Source organism: Saccopteryx bilineata, chromosome 3 (genome assembly GCF_036850765.1).
Source record: "Saccopteryx bilineata isolate mSacBil1 chromosome 3, mSacBil1_pri_phased_curated, whole genome shotgun sequence".
In the NCBI taxonomy this organism is placed as follows: Eukaryota; Metazoa; Chordata; class Mammalia; order Chiroptera; family Emballonuridae; genus Saccopteryx; species Saccopteryx bilineata.
In genome coordinates, this window is record NC_089492.1 from 254,102,053 (window position 1) to 254,117,407 (window position 15,355).

The 15,355-nt window shown below is 51.1% G+C and overlaps 1 protein-coding gene across 4 annotated transcripts in view; it reads left to right on the top strand.

Annotated features, from left to right (window-relative positions):
* The first annotated feature begins 2,844 nt into the window (after window positions 1-2,844).
* Window positions 2,845-15,355, top strand: part of TRABD2B (TraB domain containing 2B) — a 217,803-nt gene continuing 205,292 nt past the window's right edge. For all 4 annotated transcript variants that reach the window (XR_010730455.1, XM_066269258.1, XM_066269259.1 and 1 more), the window contains exons 1-2: window positions 2,845-3,519; window positions 5,602-6,162. Coding sequence is in view for 3 of the 4 variants with exons in the window: in XM_066269258.1 (XP_066125355.1) it covers window positions 3,418-3,519; window positions 5,602-6,162 (663 nt within the window). In the remaining variant the exon portion in view is untranslated. The remainder of the gene's footprint in view (window positions 3,520-5,601; window positions 6,163-15,355) is intronic.

Sequence of the window (15,355 nt, forward strand, 5' to 3'; positions counted from 1 at the left end):
ATTTCATTACTCCCCAAAGAAATTCAATACCCTTTAGCTATGGTCTTCTAATCTCCCCTTTCCTCCTACCCCCAAGGAACCATTAATCTACTCTCTGGTTCTATATGTTTGCCAATTTTGGACACTGCATATAAATGGAATAATATTATATATGTCCTTTTGTGACCAGCTTCTTATGTTTAGCGTAGTGCTTTTGAGATCAATCCATATTGTATCAGTACTTCATCCCTTTTTATGGCCAAATAATACTCCACCACATCCATCAGTTGATGGACATATGGGTTGTTTCTCCCTCTTGAGCTATTTTGTATAATGCTACTAACAATATTTGTGCAGTTTTTGCATGGACAGCTGTTTTTAATTGTCTTGAATATGTCCCTAGGAGTAGAAAAACCTGTTTGTTCTCGCATCTCATTAACAATTTCAGCAACAATACCAGTGGAAATCCTCAAGCATTGTTGCACACATTGACGCAGAAAACTAGTTAGGACAGGAAGCTGAGTGGAGAGAGACACAGAGAGGTTAATAATTTTGGCTCTGATCACAGCCAGAAGATAGGACCAAAGAGGAGATATCATAGCTTTAACTCATGACAACTCTCCAACAAAACTTTTATTATTGTGGGGAAAAAAAGACCTGGAACATTTTAAAAATCACACACATATTAACATCGGACCATCACTCTAATTATATAGATCAGTTTTTAACTTGGTCAGGTCCTTTTCTGTCTATCTGCCTTGTGTGTCGTAGTCACCCACAGAGACCATCACACTCCCTCTCAGTGGAACTGAATTCTCCTACCACTTTCCAACTGTTTCACCTTATCCTCACCAAGCAGGGTGCTGGTATTGCAGGGAGTTTTGGAGCATGGGTGAGTGAAAGGTCTTTAAAGGACTCTCTTTTGTCACAGCTGCAGTTCTCAGAGCTCTGTGTGTGGGAAACGGGGCCACGCTGTTCTCCCACCCTGTCTGGGCACTGGGGCCTGCTCTCCATCTGTCACCAGGCGTGTGCATGGCTACGAGGCTGACGTTGCTCTGGACACGTAGCCGGTTGAACTATATAAAATTGTCAACATTTATTACTATCTGATCAACAGAAATGGCAATCTCACGCCGTTCAAACTGCCAGTGTCTGGTGTCCCCCTGTGTTCCTCTCGAAGGCCCAGATCTTGTGCCCAGGATGTCATTTTGCCCCTCCATCCCAGCTGGTGTTCCTTTCCCAAACTTTAGAATAGCCATTCTTCAGCTTTTCAATCTTGTGCCCAAAAGCGTGAGTGGGAGTACTGGGAGAGCAGCGGGCTGGGAGTCAGATGTCTCCATTCCCTGCCTGTCTCCCCACAAGTCACCCTTCCGCGAGTTTCTCCTCTAATCCATGCCACCTAAAAGTGCAGATCTGCTCCAGCCACACTTTACTTCAAATCTTGCAATGACTCCCCATCACCTGGTATATATATAAAGTACTAACTCTGCAGTCTGGCCAGGAGACACAACCTCAGCTCCTACCACGGTTTTTTGTTTCAGCCATGCCTAACTGCTTGCAGACCCCTGAAGGTACCTGTGCTCTCCCACCTCTGTGCCTTTCACCAAGAGGAACTTGTGCACCTCCTTCACTCAGCTTCCTGTGACTTTTTCTTCAAGACCACATCCAGGAGTCTTCCCTGAGCCTCCGGGCTGTTAGGAGCCCTTCCTCTCTGTTTCCATTTCCCTGTGCGTACATCTCTTCCGGCACTCATCATCTGTATTTTAATTATTTTTGTGTGTGTATCTGTTCTTGCCTATCTCACTCTCAAGCCTGTGGGCTCCTGACAATTCTTCCTAATTCATACTTCAGTCTCCGTTGTCGGGATAAGGGAATCAGCCAACTCTTTTTTAAGCAGTGGTGACCGTGACTCGGTTTTCCCATTTGCTGGAAATGTCCACAGGCTTGGGTGCCCGTTGGCCTTATCTAAAGCTTCATTTGCTTCTCAGGAGCAGAAGGGGTCTTTCAATTCTTGTGGTCAAAGGAACTGCAATACGAATCCTTAATTCCCAAGCCCATCACAGGATCCCGCGTGGGTCCAAAGCAACTGATGGGACAGGATTGTTTACATGGAAAAGTTCGAAGGCATTTTGAAGAAGATTATTTCATTGTTCTAATTCAGCTCGTTTTTGCAGAGCACTCACCAGGCGCATGCCAGTTAGTCAGAAAAGTGGCAGGATACAAAGTTGTACCTACCAGCTTCCCTGGATTCTTTTGAGTGCTGCCTTCCCAGCCAGTCTAGGATAGCCTGCCCACTTCTGACCCTTTCGCTGTTCACCCACGCCAGGATCTGCGCATCAGATGCATTAGGATAAGCTGGTCCAGTCCCCAAATCTGTCGCTGCCCGCCCTCTCCGCGTACACACGGAACCCACGGAGGTTGGCGAAGCGGCGCCTCGGCCCGGGCGCCCTCTGGTGGCCGTGTGCGGAAGCTACGGCTCGGCGGGGAACAGGCGAAGGCAAAGGGGAGGGATGGGGGAGGAGGAGGCGCAGGCAGGGGAGGAGAGGAAAAAGTTGCGCTGGGAAGTTTGGAAAGTTGGGAAGTGGCTGCTGCGGGCTTCGCCTCCCTCCGCGCGTGTGTGAGGGAGCGACCGAGGGAGCAAGAGAGGAGCAAGCGAGCGCCTGCCATGCCCATCAGACCCCGCCTCGCTGCGCCCGGGCGCGGAGCTCGCCCGGACTCCCTGCGGCCCGGCCCGGCCCGGCGCGGCCCCCCGCCCCCCGCGTCCCGCGCCGGGTCCTCCCCTCCCCCCGCCCCGGCGGCCCCAGCCCCCCGCCCGGCCCGGCTCCGCGCCGCTCTCCCGCCCTCTTCTCTCCCTCCCTCCCGGCCGCGGAGCAGCATGGCGGAGCCCGGGCAGCGGCCGCGCGGCCGTCCGCCGCCCCTCTGAGCCGGGCTCAGGGGCAGCCGGGCACACAGATCCGACCCCCGCCCCCACCACGCCCGCCGCCGCACTTGTCCCACTGCACGCCCCTTGAAGCGCGGCGCACCCCTGGGACCTTGCGTGCCCGGGTCCCCAGCATAACCCCGGGACCCCGCGCGCCGCGAAATCCCTGTACTGCCCCAGGAGACCCGCGCGCCCCTGCACCGCGACGGAGCTCCGGGACCTCCGCGCGCCCCGGGACCCCCGCGCGCTCTCAAAACCCCGGGGCTCGGCCGACGGGGCTGCACGTCCTGGTGAGGGGCCCCTCCCGAAAGGGTACCCCTTTTCCAACTGACGGAGCCCCGCCCCCGAGGGACCCCCAGGTTCCGCAGGGACATCCAGCCACGCCCCAGAGGGCTCCCAGCATCCCGCAGCTGGAGCCCCGCGCTCCAGAGGAACCTCGGTGCCCAGCTGGGGGCTCCCCGCCCCGCTGAGGGGGCGCCGCCCAAGAGGGTCCCCCGCGCCCCGCGAGCCCCGGCAGGATGCACGCCGCCCTGGCGGGGCCGCTGCTCGCCGCCCTACTTGCCACCGCTCGCGCCCGCCCGCAGCCCCTGGACGGAGGACAGTGCCGGCCGCCCGGATCGGTGAGCGAGCGCCTGCCCGGCCACTTTCCCGGCCGCCCGAGCACTGCAGCCCCGTGCGAACCATAGTTTGGGGTCCTGCCTTTCGCACCCACCTCAGCCCACCCGCCCCACCTCCGCCCGCTGGATGCTGCCTCGGGCGCCCTTCTCTAGCTTCTGCCGCCCCGGCGCCAGCTCCGTGCCGGGAGCCGAGATGGGCGCTCCCTCGGCCGCTGCTTCAGCACACGCTGACGCTCTGGACTCTCTTCAACTTTCGGTCCTGCTCGGACGGTTTCTCTCTGTGCCCCTTTGACTCACTTCTTTCTTGCTTACTTTTATCTTGTCATTACGCTCCTGCTTTCTCTCTGCCCACTCTGACTCTGTTTCTGCCATTCTTTTCTCTGATTTCCATCACACCCTTCTCTCTCATTCACACACTGCCCCCTCCCAGGCTTTCCCCGTCTCCCCTGCCCTGCCTCTTTGACCTAAGAAAAAACTTTCTTCCTAGTGCAGTGTTTCACTTCTCTCTCTCTCTCTCCAACCTTGGCCCCGGCACCCACTCTTCCAAATACCCCTATTTCACAAAAAAGGGGATGACTGCAGAGGAGAGGAAAAGCAGTGCCGGGGAATACGGGCTGCCCTGATATTTCTTTGGGGTCGAGTAATTACTGGTTTCTTAATTTTCCTTCCAAACCAAGGAATCTCTTGATCTCCCTCAGAATCCCCCCTCAAAGTGTAAATTAATACACTGAAAATAACGCTGGAGACCAGGGGAGCAGGAGATAACTTGGCAGGGTCCTCACTTGCTGCCCTGTTAGCAGAGAGGTAGTTGACCTTGGGCAAGGTGCACCTCTGGCGTCCTGACTCCTGCTGAAACCGGCAGCTATGTGACCGGCAAGAAGCTCGGAACCAGTCTGTATCTCCAGTATGCTGGCATTTACAATTGCTGGTTGTTAGTGAAGTAAGGTACCAGTCCCTCCACCCACACCCAAACATACTTTTCATTGTGCTAAAATCAGGTAGAAAAATGTTATGGGTTGACCTAAAACTTACAGGTCCTACGTACATACAGAGACAGTCGAGTTCTTCTGAATGGAAAATGACTTGGCCTTGTGAGAAATGACAGTTGCTTTCTCATGCTCCTTAACCCCTGACCCTAAACTGGAGCTGGAAAAACGACCCTTGTTTTTATGCCCCTCTGTGTTTATCCCCCACATACACCCTTGTCGGAGCTTAGGTCCTAGATGACAAGAATTGGGGTTGGAAACCAGGAGCACTTATTTAGGGGAGCAACTTGGGAAGCGCCCAGAGTATGTACATTTTGGGGGACTGATTCTATGGCATCCTCCTCCTCTCTGTTGCCAGGACGTGAGACTTCACTTAGCCTGCAGCTTTTAGAGCACTTTCTCATCTGTGGTTTCAGCTGGTCGAGCAGGGTAGCTGATACCCAGATCTGCCCTCCAAAAAGAAAACTGTATCCACCCTGATGAATGGGAAGTCACTGTTTAAATAGGTGTGCTATTTTTAATAGGTGTTCTGCTTTCAAAGTGCTCTTGGCAAGTATCTTCTAATGGTTGGATTTAAGTTATATGACTTCCTCCCTTCTTACCAGAGCAGGACTCTTGCTCGCCCTCTCCCCACCCTCCCCATGAAACACCACTGGTAAAGGTTTGGCTTGGCCAAGCATGAATAGTCTCAGGTGGTGTGGCAGGCCTTGGCACAAAAAGCTAATCATAACGAGAGCTTCCTTCATTGCCCCTTCCTCTGTGCCTGGCACTGCTCTTAGGGCTTATTTAGATATACTGTGTGTTTTTATTCTCCTATTAACCCTTGAGGTAGCTGCTTTCACCCCACCCCCATTTTAAAAATGGGAAAACTGAGTCTGTGGGAAGTGAAACAGTGTGCTCAAGACTATAGAGCTAAGACAAGGCAAAACCAAGATTTGCCTGTGGATCGTTCAGCTTTTAAAGCCCTTGCTCTTGCCCATGGCCCTGTGCAGGTGTCTGCCTTCCATCGGTCCTCACCTCTCCCTGCCCCCTCTGTGTTAACCTTGGTTTGTGCTGCTGCCATTAGCCTCACTGCTTTCCTTATCCTCTCCCCCTGCAGCAAAGGGACCTCAACTCCTTTCTGTGGACTATTCGGCGCAACCCCCCGGCCTATCTGTTTGGCACCATCCACGTCCCTTACACCCGTGTCTGGGACTTCATCCCAGACAACTCAAAGGCAGCCTTCCAGGCCAGCACCCGCGTCTACTTTGAGCTGGACCTGACAGACCCTTACACCATCTCGGCGCTGGCCAGCTGCCAGCTGCTGCCCCACGGGGAGAACCTGCAGGACGTGCTGCCCCGTGAGCTCTACTGGCGCCTGAAGCGCCACCTGGACTACGTGAAGCTGATGATGCCCTCCTGGATGACGCCTGCGCAGCGGGGCAAAGGGCTGTACGCCGACTACCTGTTCAACGCCATTGCCGGCAACTGGGAGCGCAAGAGGCCCGTGTGGGTGATGTTGATGGTGAACTCACTCACGGAGACGGACGTGCGTTCCCGGGGCGTGCCCGTGCTTGACCTCTACCTGGCTCAGCAGGCCGAGAAGATGAAGAAGAGCACGGGCGCCGTGGAGCGGGTGGAGGAGCAGTGCCATCCGCTCAATGGGCTCAACTTTTCCCAGGTAGGCCCGTGGCCCCTGGCCACCTGAGCTGGGCAGCCCTTCTGCTCCCTGGTGCTCTTCTCTGCCTGTCTTCTTTCTCTGGTACCTGGAGCCCAATCCTTCTCTCAAAGGGGTAGGGTCTTTGGGGCTGTGCAGCAGCTCTCCGGCTGCTTTTGCGGTGCTATGAGGGCAAACTCGTATGTGCTGGATGAGGGGTAAGAGTTTGGGTGTTTGCTTCCCTCTCAGTGGTGTACCTGTTGGGGATATACAGCCCCCTCCCCCCCACCAACTCCCCCGCCGTGCTTGCCTGAGCAGAAAGAATTTCCCTGGGAGCATCAGAGTGATGAAAAACAAAAAGAAGGAGCTGAAAGTTTGCATTCGAGGCCCTGGATCTCAAGATTGGGAGGCTGTCCTGAGGCTGTTGTGTGGGCACATCCAGGCAGCAGTGTGTAAACAGAGGACGCAGAGACAGAGATACGGCGGCTGGGCCTGGGGGCAGGGCAGGTGTAGAGAGTGGACCTGGTGTCTGTGGCTTGCTGTTTGAAAGTTTAGCGCCGTAGAATTTCCCATACTTTTTGCAAAGCTCCAGGCGACCCTCGGACTGCCTCCCTAAGCTGGGAGAGAGCCAGCCAGGATAGTGTTGGGGTTAATAATTTCAGAGAAATGTGTTCACTTAAAGGTTGACAGTTCTGATTTCTGAACCCTAAGAGTGGGGGCAGGGAGAAGGAAGGAGTTTTGGGAGGTTTAAAGTCTCTGGCTGCCAGAGACCTGATCCAGCAAAATGTCATTAAAAGCCCCGTCTCCATGGGCAGAGGTCACTCACCACTCACTGGCCCCAAACTCAACTCTGAGGCCCTGGGAACAATGAGTTCACATCTGTGCCTTGAGAATAAGCTGTCTATCGGGGGCGGGGGTTCACATCAGTGCTGGTGGGTTCTGCTAAGAGGCCCCAAGATGGGGTTTGGGCCGATGCCCCAGTGAAGAGTGAGGCGTGGCCCCCAAGATATGTTCCTCTGTTACGGAGACAGCCCCCTTCTATTGGCCAGACTAGAAACTACCACTGGGACCAGAAAGGCTCGCTGCTCCCAAGATGTTGCGGACTCTTCACCAGGGAAATAGCAGCAGAAACTGATCCCCCTTCAGAGATCTCTGGCCTTTGTTTTTCCAGGGGAAATGCAATATTGTCCCCAGGGAGGTAAGAAGCCAGATTGATTTGCCGGCCAAATGAAAGGCGGGTTTGTCGGTTCTCCTGCTGGCTCTCCCATAATTGTGGAGTCCTTACCCAGAGGGCCCTGATGGCAGGAATATTGGGGCAGTTAGTCACGCCCCGCAGGGTTCTGACTACGCCTGACTCCTTCTCCACGGGGGAAAATCCTGTGCATTCTCTGGCCCGGCGCTGATTCCTCTGAACCCACCGGCTTCCTTCCTCTGAAGTGACTTTTTCCTTGCCAGCCTCCAGAACTGACATTATCTGTGCTGGGCTCCCCTGTGCTCACCGCCCATGTCATTTTGGAGGCAGGCTTGTGGGAGGCCTCTCTGCTCTGAGGTTTCACGTCTGGCCTCTAGATCTTTTTCAGGCTGAGGAGGTGGGGGATCCACCATCACTCTCAACACCCTCTTTGTACCAACCACAGAGGAATCCACGAGAGCCGAAGAGAGCACACAAACCCTCTGGTTAAACAGCCTCTGGCTTTAATCTGTCTCTCTTAAAACAACAAAACTATCTTTCTTCGGGGTCTGGAAACACTGCTGTTCAACCAAATGACGGCTTCAGTAGGTTGAAAACATTTGCCGGAAAGTGTGTGAGGTTATGTTTTAGGAAAAGTTCCTGAGAGCCATTCATCGGCTAGCGAGGAGCCCGCTGACAGTCTCCAAAGTCCATGTTGAAGATCAAACGGACTCGAATCTCTGGTTTCAAAAACGCACCCACCACATCACCAGCCCGGGCCCACGCTTAAAACTGTTCCTGGGTCCAGCTCATCAAGGGAGCTGCAGGAAGCAAGTCCCAAACAAAAGAAAACGGGGCTCCTCTCGGTTCCCTAATCTCCACACCCTTCACCACCTGCCAGAGTGTCCGACCCCACCAATTTGTCCTGTTATCATTTCGGAGCGAGGTGATGAAATCTCTCCTTCATCCCCATGGGCAGCCCGTGGGCTAACTGGGAAGGGAGGGATTCCAGAGTGGGGTGGATGGGGCTGTTAGGGATCCCCCCACCCCAAAGTCAGAAATGCAACAGCCTTCTCAGTAAAATTGTATGTGCGCGTGCACGGTTTGATATGAACATCTGTGATGCATTATTGTACCAAAATATCTGTTAAGTGCATCAGATTTTTATTTTTTCTTTCCTCTCAGCATTACTGTTATTGCAAAATATTTGGGGGGGGGGTAAGTAATGAGAGAGGAAGGTGGGAAATAGAAGCCTTAAAGGAGAGTGCCTTTTTGTTAAGACCTGGGATTTTAGTTTTAATTTGAGTATTTCTCAAATTTTTATATATTCTCCTGGACAGAAACACCACATTTTTCTCTTGCTAAGTGTAGAAAAGGAAGCTTATATTTTGGCACTCCATAGATTGGGGAGCCACTGGAAAAGTTTCTTCCATCTTTGCACAGCTTGGAAGATTGGGCTCATTGGCCTCAGTCTGATTTTAATATAAACTGAATGTGCTAAACCCAGCATGAACATGAGTTTACTGTGTGACCTTGGGCAAGTCAGTTCCCCTCTCTGGGTCTTGTTCTTCTCATCTGTGAAATGAGACACCAGGATTAGGTCATCACCCAAGTCCCTTCCAGCCCTGACATTCCATGGGACGGTTATAATCAATTCCACGTGCCTGGTACTCTTCAGGAAGCTCTGTATGCTTTTCCATTTTTGCTGAATTTCTCACAACCCTGTGGTTTTCTAAGGTGGGCAGTCAGAAAGGTTGAGTGACTTGCCCAAGGTCATATGGCTAATAAGGAACAGAGCCAGTCTGGCTGACTCTAAATGAAGGCTGCACTCTTCCTGCCGCCCCATATGACTAGGTAATTCATGTCCTCTTGCAGTTTTTCCTCTAGTCCTTTCTTGTTTCTTTCTGCCCTTTTGGACGTGAGGGCTTAGAAGTTTACTTCTTGGAAAATTGATACCTGTAGCAAAATTACTTCCTTTGGCCATGGGGCTGAAGCGGGGATGGTAAAGGCAGGTCCTCTGAAGAGTTCCCTGCTGTGTTAGGGACTGCTTAGCTTGGCAGGCTGAGAGATGGGAGATTTGCCTCTAGATGTCAGTCCCAGCTCTGGCTCTAAAACCAATGATTTGTGTGTAACTTTGGTGTTCCTAGCTATCAACCGGGGCAGTAGTGACCAGCCTTTCACATTGATCTGGGTTTGGGAGACAAACATTGATCTGAGAAAACATTGTTTGATCTGAGAAGACATTGCATGTAGAACGTCATGGAGAAGGTAAAATGACTACCTAGATGTAGTTCCGGTGCTCGGAAAAGAGTCTGGGCTGGCTCTAAGACGGAGACAGAGAGAGGAGGGTGCCTCACCTCTGCCCTGTTAGCCCCTTCTCCTAGCAGCCGTGTCTACTGCCCATCTTTTGTTGAACAGAGTAAAGCTGGAGTAATAAGGATGGTGGTGGCCCCTTTTCTTCAGGGGCCTGTGGGTGCCTGAGCCTTGAGTCCAGATCTTGTGAGAGTCTTGGGACCTGCAGATATCAATCAGCTTTGTCAGCTGCCTCCAGGGACTGGTACCAACTGCCACTAACTTGCTAGTCTGATTAGGAGACCTCCTTCTCCCTCTAGGGGGCCTCAGTCCTCCCCCACCCATAGGTGGAGGAGCTGCATGAGAGGACCTCTAAGCTCTGTGGTTCTCTGAGGCATAGTGAGAAAACGAGGACCCTGCCATTCTGCAGTTGGCTTGTTTTAACAAGCATGTGATGTCACCCACCCAATGTGTGCAGAGGCTAAACACTTGGGCATGGGTCCCAAGGCTATACAAAATGCTTGTGAAGTTCTACAGCCCCCTCACCAAGGAGTTAGAAGGGTGCTACATTAGACCTTGTAAGTACATCATCGCTAAACCGCACCAGAGCTGTGACAAGACATATCGTCATCTGTCCTTCACAGACAATAAATTGAAGTGTAAAAAGGTTAAGTCATTTGGCTGTGATTACACAGACAGGCCAGGCGGACTCAGGGTTCAAACTCTGTTGCGTCTGATGCTTAGAGTTCATGCTTTTTAGGCATGTGAGAGCTGACATGATTTTTTTTGTCAGAAGACGTTATCTGGTGATGTTAAGTGTGTGTGTGTTTGAGTGGTGGGAGATCATCATATCTTGCTTCATATATATATATATATATATATATATATATATATAAAGAGATAATTAAAAAGTGTTCACACTGATTTTCTCCTGGCTTACAAATTGGATCTAAAGGTGATTCTAAGATTAGAATTCCCAGACATCCTCAGCTTTTCAAGGGACTGTTGTGAAGATGGCACCCCCAACACAGGCTAAGCAGGCACAGTTAAATAAAGGAGAGTCTCTTTGGTGTAGTCAGAGTTCCTGTATCTACACCCTGCAGAAACATATTATTAGGTGCTTCATAAGTATTTGGAGATTGAATGAATGACTGTCTCTGCTTCCCTTCTTCTACCTTCCAGCACTATTGAATGAATGAATGAAGGAATGAAGACTACATAAGTGAGGAGCTCCCTCTTTGAACTTTAATAGCTCTATGCCTTCCTATAAGGGTGCAAAATGTGAAAAACCATTAAGTGGACTATTCAAATGCAAAGCAGGCTCCAGCCCTGACCCTATTCCTGCTTTACCTGTAACTCTGGGCTAGTCCTTTTCCCTTTGGGGGCTTAGGTTACCCCCTTTGTCCCACGAGAGTGTTGGCTAGATGACTTCCAGGGCTATCCCAGTTGTGACTTCTGCAGTCTTTGGCCTCCGTATCTTGTAGACCCTGAGCCACCCTGAGATACTGAGCCTGAGTTCTCCGCAGCTGGGAGAGGCTGGAAGTCTTTGGCGGACTGCTGCTGACACCTGTTTGTCTGGAAACCTGTGGTTTCCAGTGGGTGATCCTGCTGCCTCTCCTTGCAGTCTGCAGAGCAAGGATAGCCCCAGCCTATCGTAGGACAGTCTGCTGGACACCAGCCCTGCCTTGGAATCCTTCCCTCCATTAGGACTCCTCTCCCTCCCTTTCTCACTCATTCAGCATGAGCACCTTAGTGTCAGGCCAGTGCCACGTTGGGAGCAGAGACCTGGGAACAGCCTAGTTTTTCCTGCAGAGAGTTCACTGACTGGCTAGAGAGAGTGGGTATCATTAATCCTTTTATACAGTTGTGGAAAGCAAAGCACGGAGTGCCTGTGCCCCAGGCTCTCCTGTGTCCCGGTTCTCCACACTTCACACGGAGACCCCTTTTCCCTTTCTCTTCCTGTCATCTGTCTCTCATTTCTCAGGTTCTGAAAGAACCTGTCTCTCATTTCCTGTTCTCCAAGAATGGCCATTCCTGAGTCCTCTGTCCTGTCTGAGCCCCCATGGCAGTCACAGCAGTGCAGACCAGCGGCCCCTCAAGTCCACAGCGCTAGTCCCCATCAGCTCTGTGTGCCCTCCCAAGTGATGGATCAAACCCGTCCCAAGGCAGCTGGGCACTCCTACAGATGTCAGACCATGCTGAAGCCTCTTCTCTCCTATGGAGTGAGAGCCCCTCAGTCAGCCTCGGATCAAAACACTGGCTCGCCTAGGATGTGCTGAAAAACTCCAGCCCTGGGACTGGGAACCGGGCTTCTTCCGGCCCCACCCCCCACCCCCACACTGTAACCTGCCACACCAGCTGTGTCCCCCACTCCGAGCCCTGAGCCGTATAGTTGGGAGCTGTTCAGCAACTGTCTGTCATTGCGCTACCTGCCTGTACTGACTCTTAGGCATGTGTAACTTCAGATTTTTTTTTTGTGCCCAAAGAGCTGTTTGCAAGGCGCCCCCACTGGCATGGCTGGCTCTACCTGCTCTCTCTGACCTGGTTAACTCAGACTTGAACATGTAATAGATTAACACAACGAGGAGAAAAAAACAAACTCGGAAAAAGGAGAGATGCACAGGATGGCTTAGGTGCCTCTGTTGAAGGAGACTGAGAAAGCGAGAGGTGACCAAGATGTCACGAAATAGTCTAGTCTCAAATTTAGAAGGTTTACAGGATGAAACCTTCCAGAATGATAGATTCTCAGCATCCCAAGCCGGGACTCAGAGGCTCAGGGAATCTAAGAATGGTGAAATTTAAGAACTTTAGCCTCAGAGGCATTTTTGGACTCGAAGAATCTTCACGTTGTGAAACCCTGGCGTCTCAGCTTTGAAGAATTTTCAGCTCATAGCCACAGACAGACTTCTAACATTTTAGAGTGGGAAGGGACCCATTCTCAAGAATTCCAAGAAGCCCCATCCGAAAAAGCCCGTTGGTCTCCTTCCCGCAGCACACCCGCCAACCAATCCCAAACCCAAGACGAAAAGCCTGCGCGGTGAAGCATTTTGTGACGGAGATAAAAATGGGAGCGTGCCTTTGTTAATAGTTCCCATTTGGACATCTCTGAGAGCCAGGAAGAGGTCGCCTGGTAATGCAGCTTTTCCGAGGGAGGAAACAAGAATGCGACCAGCGCCGCAGCCTGCCAGCCAAGCTGCCGACGTCCTTTCCCCCTCGAGTTTACTTCTAAATATTATCCACTTCACTCCCTTTTATCTCCCATCACTGGCTCTCTGTCCGCCCACTTAATCCACAGGCAGCCGGTGGCCCAGCTTTCAGCCCTGCTCGGCGGCTGCCAAGCCGTCTCGCCGAGCAGCTCCTCCAGGATCCTCAGGCTTTTAAATCCGCGCCATGTAGCTGCTGGAACACAGGACTGCTGCCCCAAGCTTGGAAGCGCCCTTGCTTATGCTGGGCCCCCTCCCTCTCCAGGAATTTCCTCCTTTTCTCTTCCGCTTCTGAATCCTGTGAGATTTTCAAGGCTCAGCTCAAAGCTGTACCTTCTCCAGGAAGCCTTCCCAGAATGCTCTTATATCCAATCGGCTTGGGAAGACTTGATCCAAAGTTTTGTTTGATGCCCCAACCACATAGAATCTTCCCCTCTGTGGGATATTTTATGACATTTTACGATATTCTTTCAGCACTTATATATTTTACTTTATATTGTAATGATTACTGAAGCAGTCTTTTTTTTTTTTTTTTTCCGAATAGACCAGATTTGAAACCTAGTTTAAAATATGCTTACAATTGACTACAAAATTAGATTGAAGGTGCTCCAGGTCTGAAGTTGGGGCTTTGTGGTGCATTCTGTGGTTGGGGTGTTGGCAGCTTCGGACGCTAAAAACGGACTGCATCTTGGCCTCCATATGCATAGAGAGCCTCTAACTTCCCACCTGAGCCCTGCAGATGAGTTCTGTACGGAAGCTGGCCCATTTTATCGGGACTCTGTAGCATCTATGGGTCCCTGTTGGATTGATCTCTCTCTAGTTTGGAGCACTTTGTTGTTTTCTCTTCCTCCTCTCTTAACTTGCAAACAAAGCCTTCTTTTTTCCCCTCTTCACTCCCCAGAGCACACATGAGCCTCTCCAGGCTCACCCCACCCTCCCACTCTGTTTTCATTTTTAAGTGTTTAATTTGACCCACTATTCACAGCTCTGGTTTGGGGCTCTTGTGATGCTGGCCTATTCTGGTTCTCCCTCCCTCCGTGCCCCTCATACACCACAAATCTTGGTCATGCCTCCATACATTTGCTTATAATGTTCCCTCTACCTTCTACCTTCCCAGTTTTTATTGACTGGCTAATTCTTACTCCTCTGAAGTGGCAAGGGTTCCTGAGGGAAGTCCACTTTAAAAGTCTAGATTCTTCAAACAAATGCCTTTTATAGCCACGCTTTTATTCATAGTCATAAGATTGTACTGTCCCCATGGGCTGATGCCACCTGATCATAACCCAACAGTTTGAGTTTAGGTGCAATGATGGGATTGATTTTTAGCATTGTGGGTTTTTTTTCCTTTTTTTTTCTTAATTTTTATAGATCTATAATTGACATAACATTAGTTTCAGATGTACAGTGTAATGACTGTATATTTTTATATGTTGCAAGCTAGCATTGTTTTTAAGAGGATTGGTGGGTGTCTTAGTCTGCATGACTGCCATAACAAAAGACCGTAGACGAGTGGCTTAAACACCAGAAATGCCCTTTCTCACAATTCTGGAGGCTAGAAGTCTGCAATAGGGGGCCAGCATGGTAGGGTTCTGTGAGAGCTCTGTTTGTGGCTTGCGAACAACTGCTTTCTCACTGTGTTCTCACATGGTAGGGATGGAGAGATAGAGGCAGAGACAGAAACAGAGGAATAGAGTATGAATTGGGATTGAGAGAGTAAGCTCACTGGTGTCTCTTCTTATAAGGGCACTAATCCCATCACAAGGGCCCCACCTTTATGACCTCCTCTAAACCTATTTACCTCACAAAGTCTCCATCTCCAAATAGCATTGTATTGGTGGCTAGGGCTTTGACATATGAATGGGAGAGCACAAACATTCAGTCCTCAACAGTAGGTGAGTTGTACTTGGGTCACCCTGAATGCCTGTTTACCTTTGAAAAGAACCAGAGAGTCACCAGTGACAGTCTATACTAGTCAGAGCCTTGAGGCCATCTCTGGATGACAGCCTGGGGTCTTAGGACATGTGCAGTCTCTGCAGGGGCACCTAGTGCTGGGGACTGATCTTCCCCTGACCAGGAAAGGTGGCTTCCTCGAGGGACCCTACAGGCTCTCAGACTATCATTCTTTTCCCTTGTAGGCACTGCAAATATTCCCTGATGACACCCTTTTCTTCCCATTGGATCAAGAAGGGCAGGGGGAAATGTTAAAATTTGCTACTCATTTGCTCTTACCTTCTAAGCCTGTGTTCTCTGCACAAAGCTCCCACCCCAAGTCCCTCATTCAGAAGAACATCCTGGTCTGATCCTACCATTGAACCATGATCTAGTCTTAAATAAATTTACACAGCCTAGTGCCGACTCAGCTGGGGGATAGTGCCCTTCCACAGCCCAGTGCTCCTTCAGTGTCCAGAATCATGCCACTTATTAGAAACATAAGTAACCTTGAGCTAGTTACATAACCTTTCCCTGCCTCAGTTTCCCCATTAGTCAACCTCATCTGATCGCTGTGAGGACTGGTTAGTAATAAAGCGCTGTGATCAGTGCCAGATATACA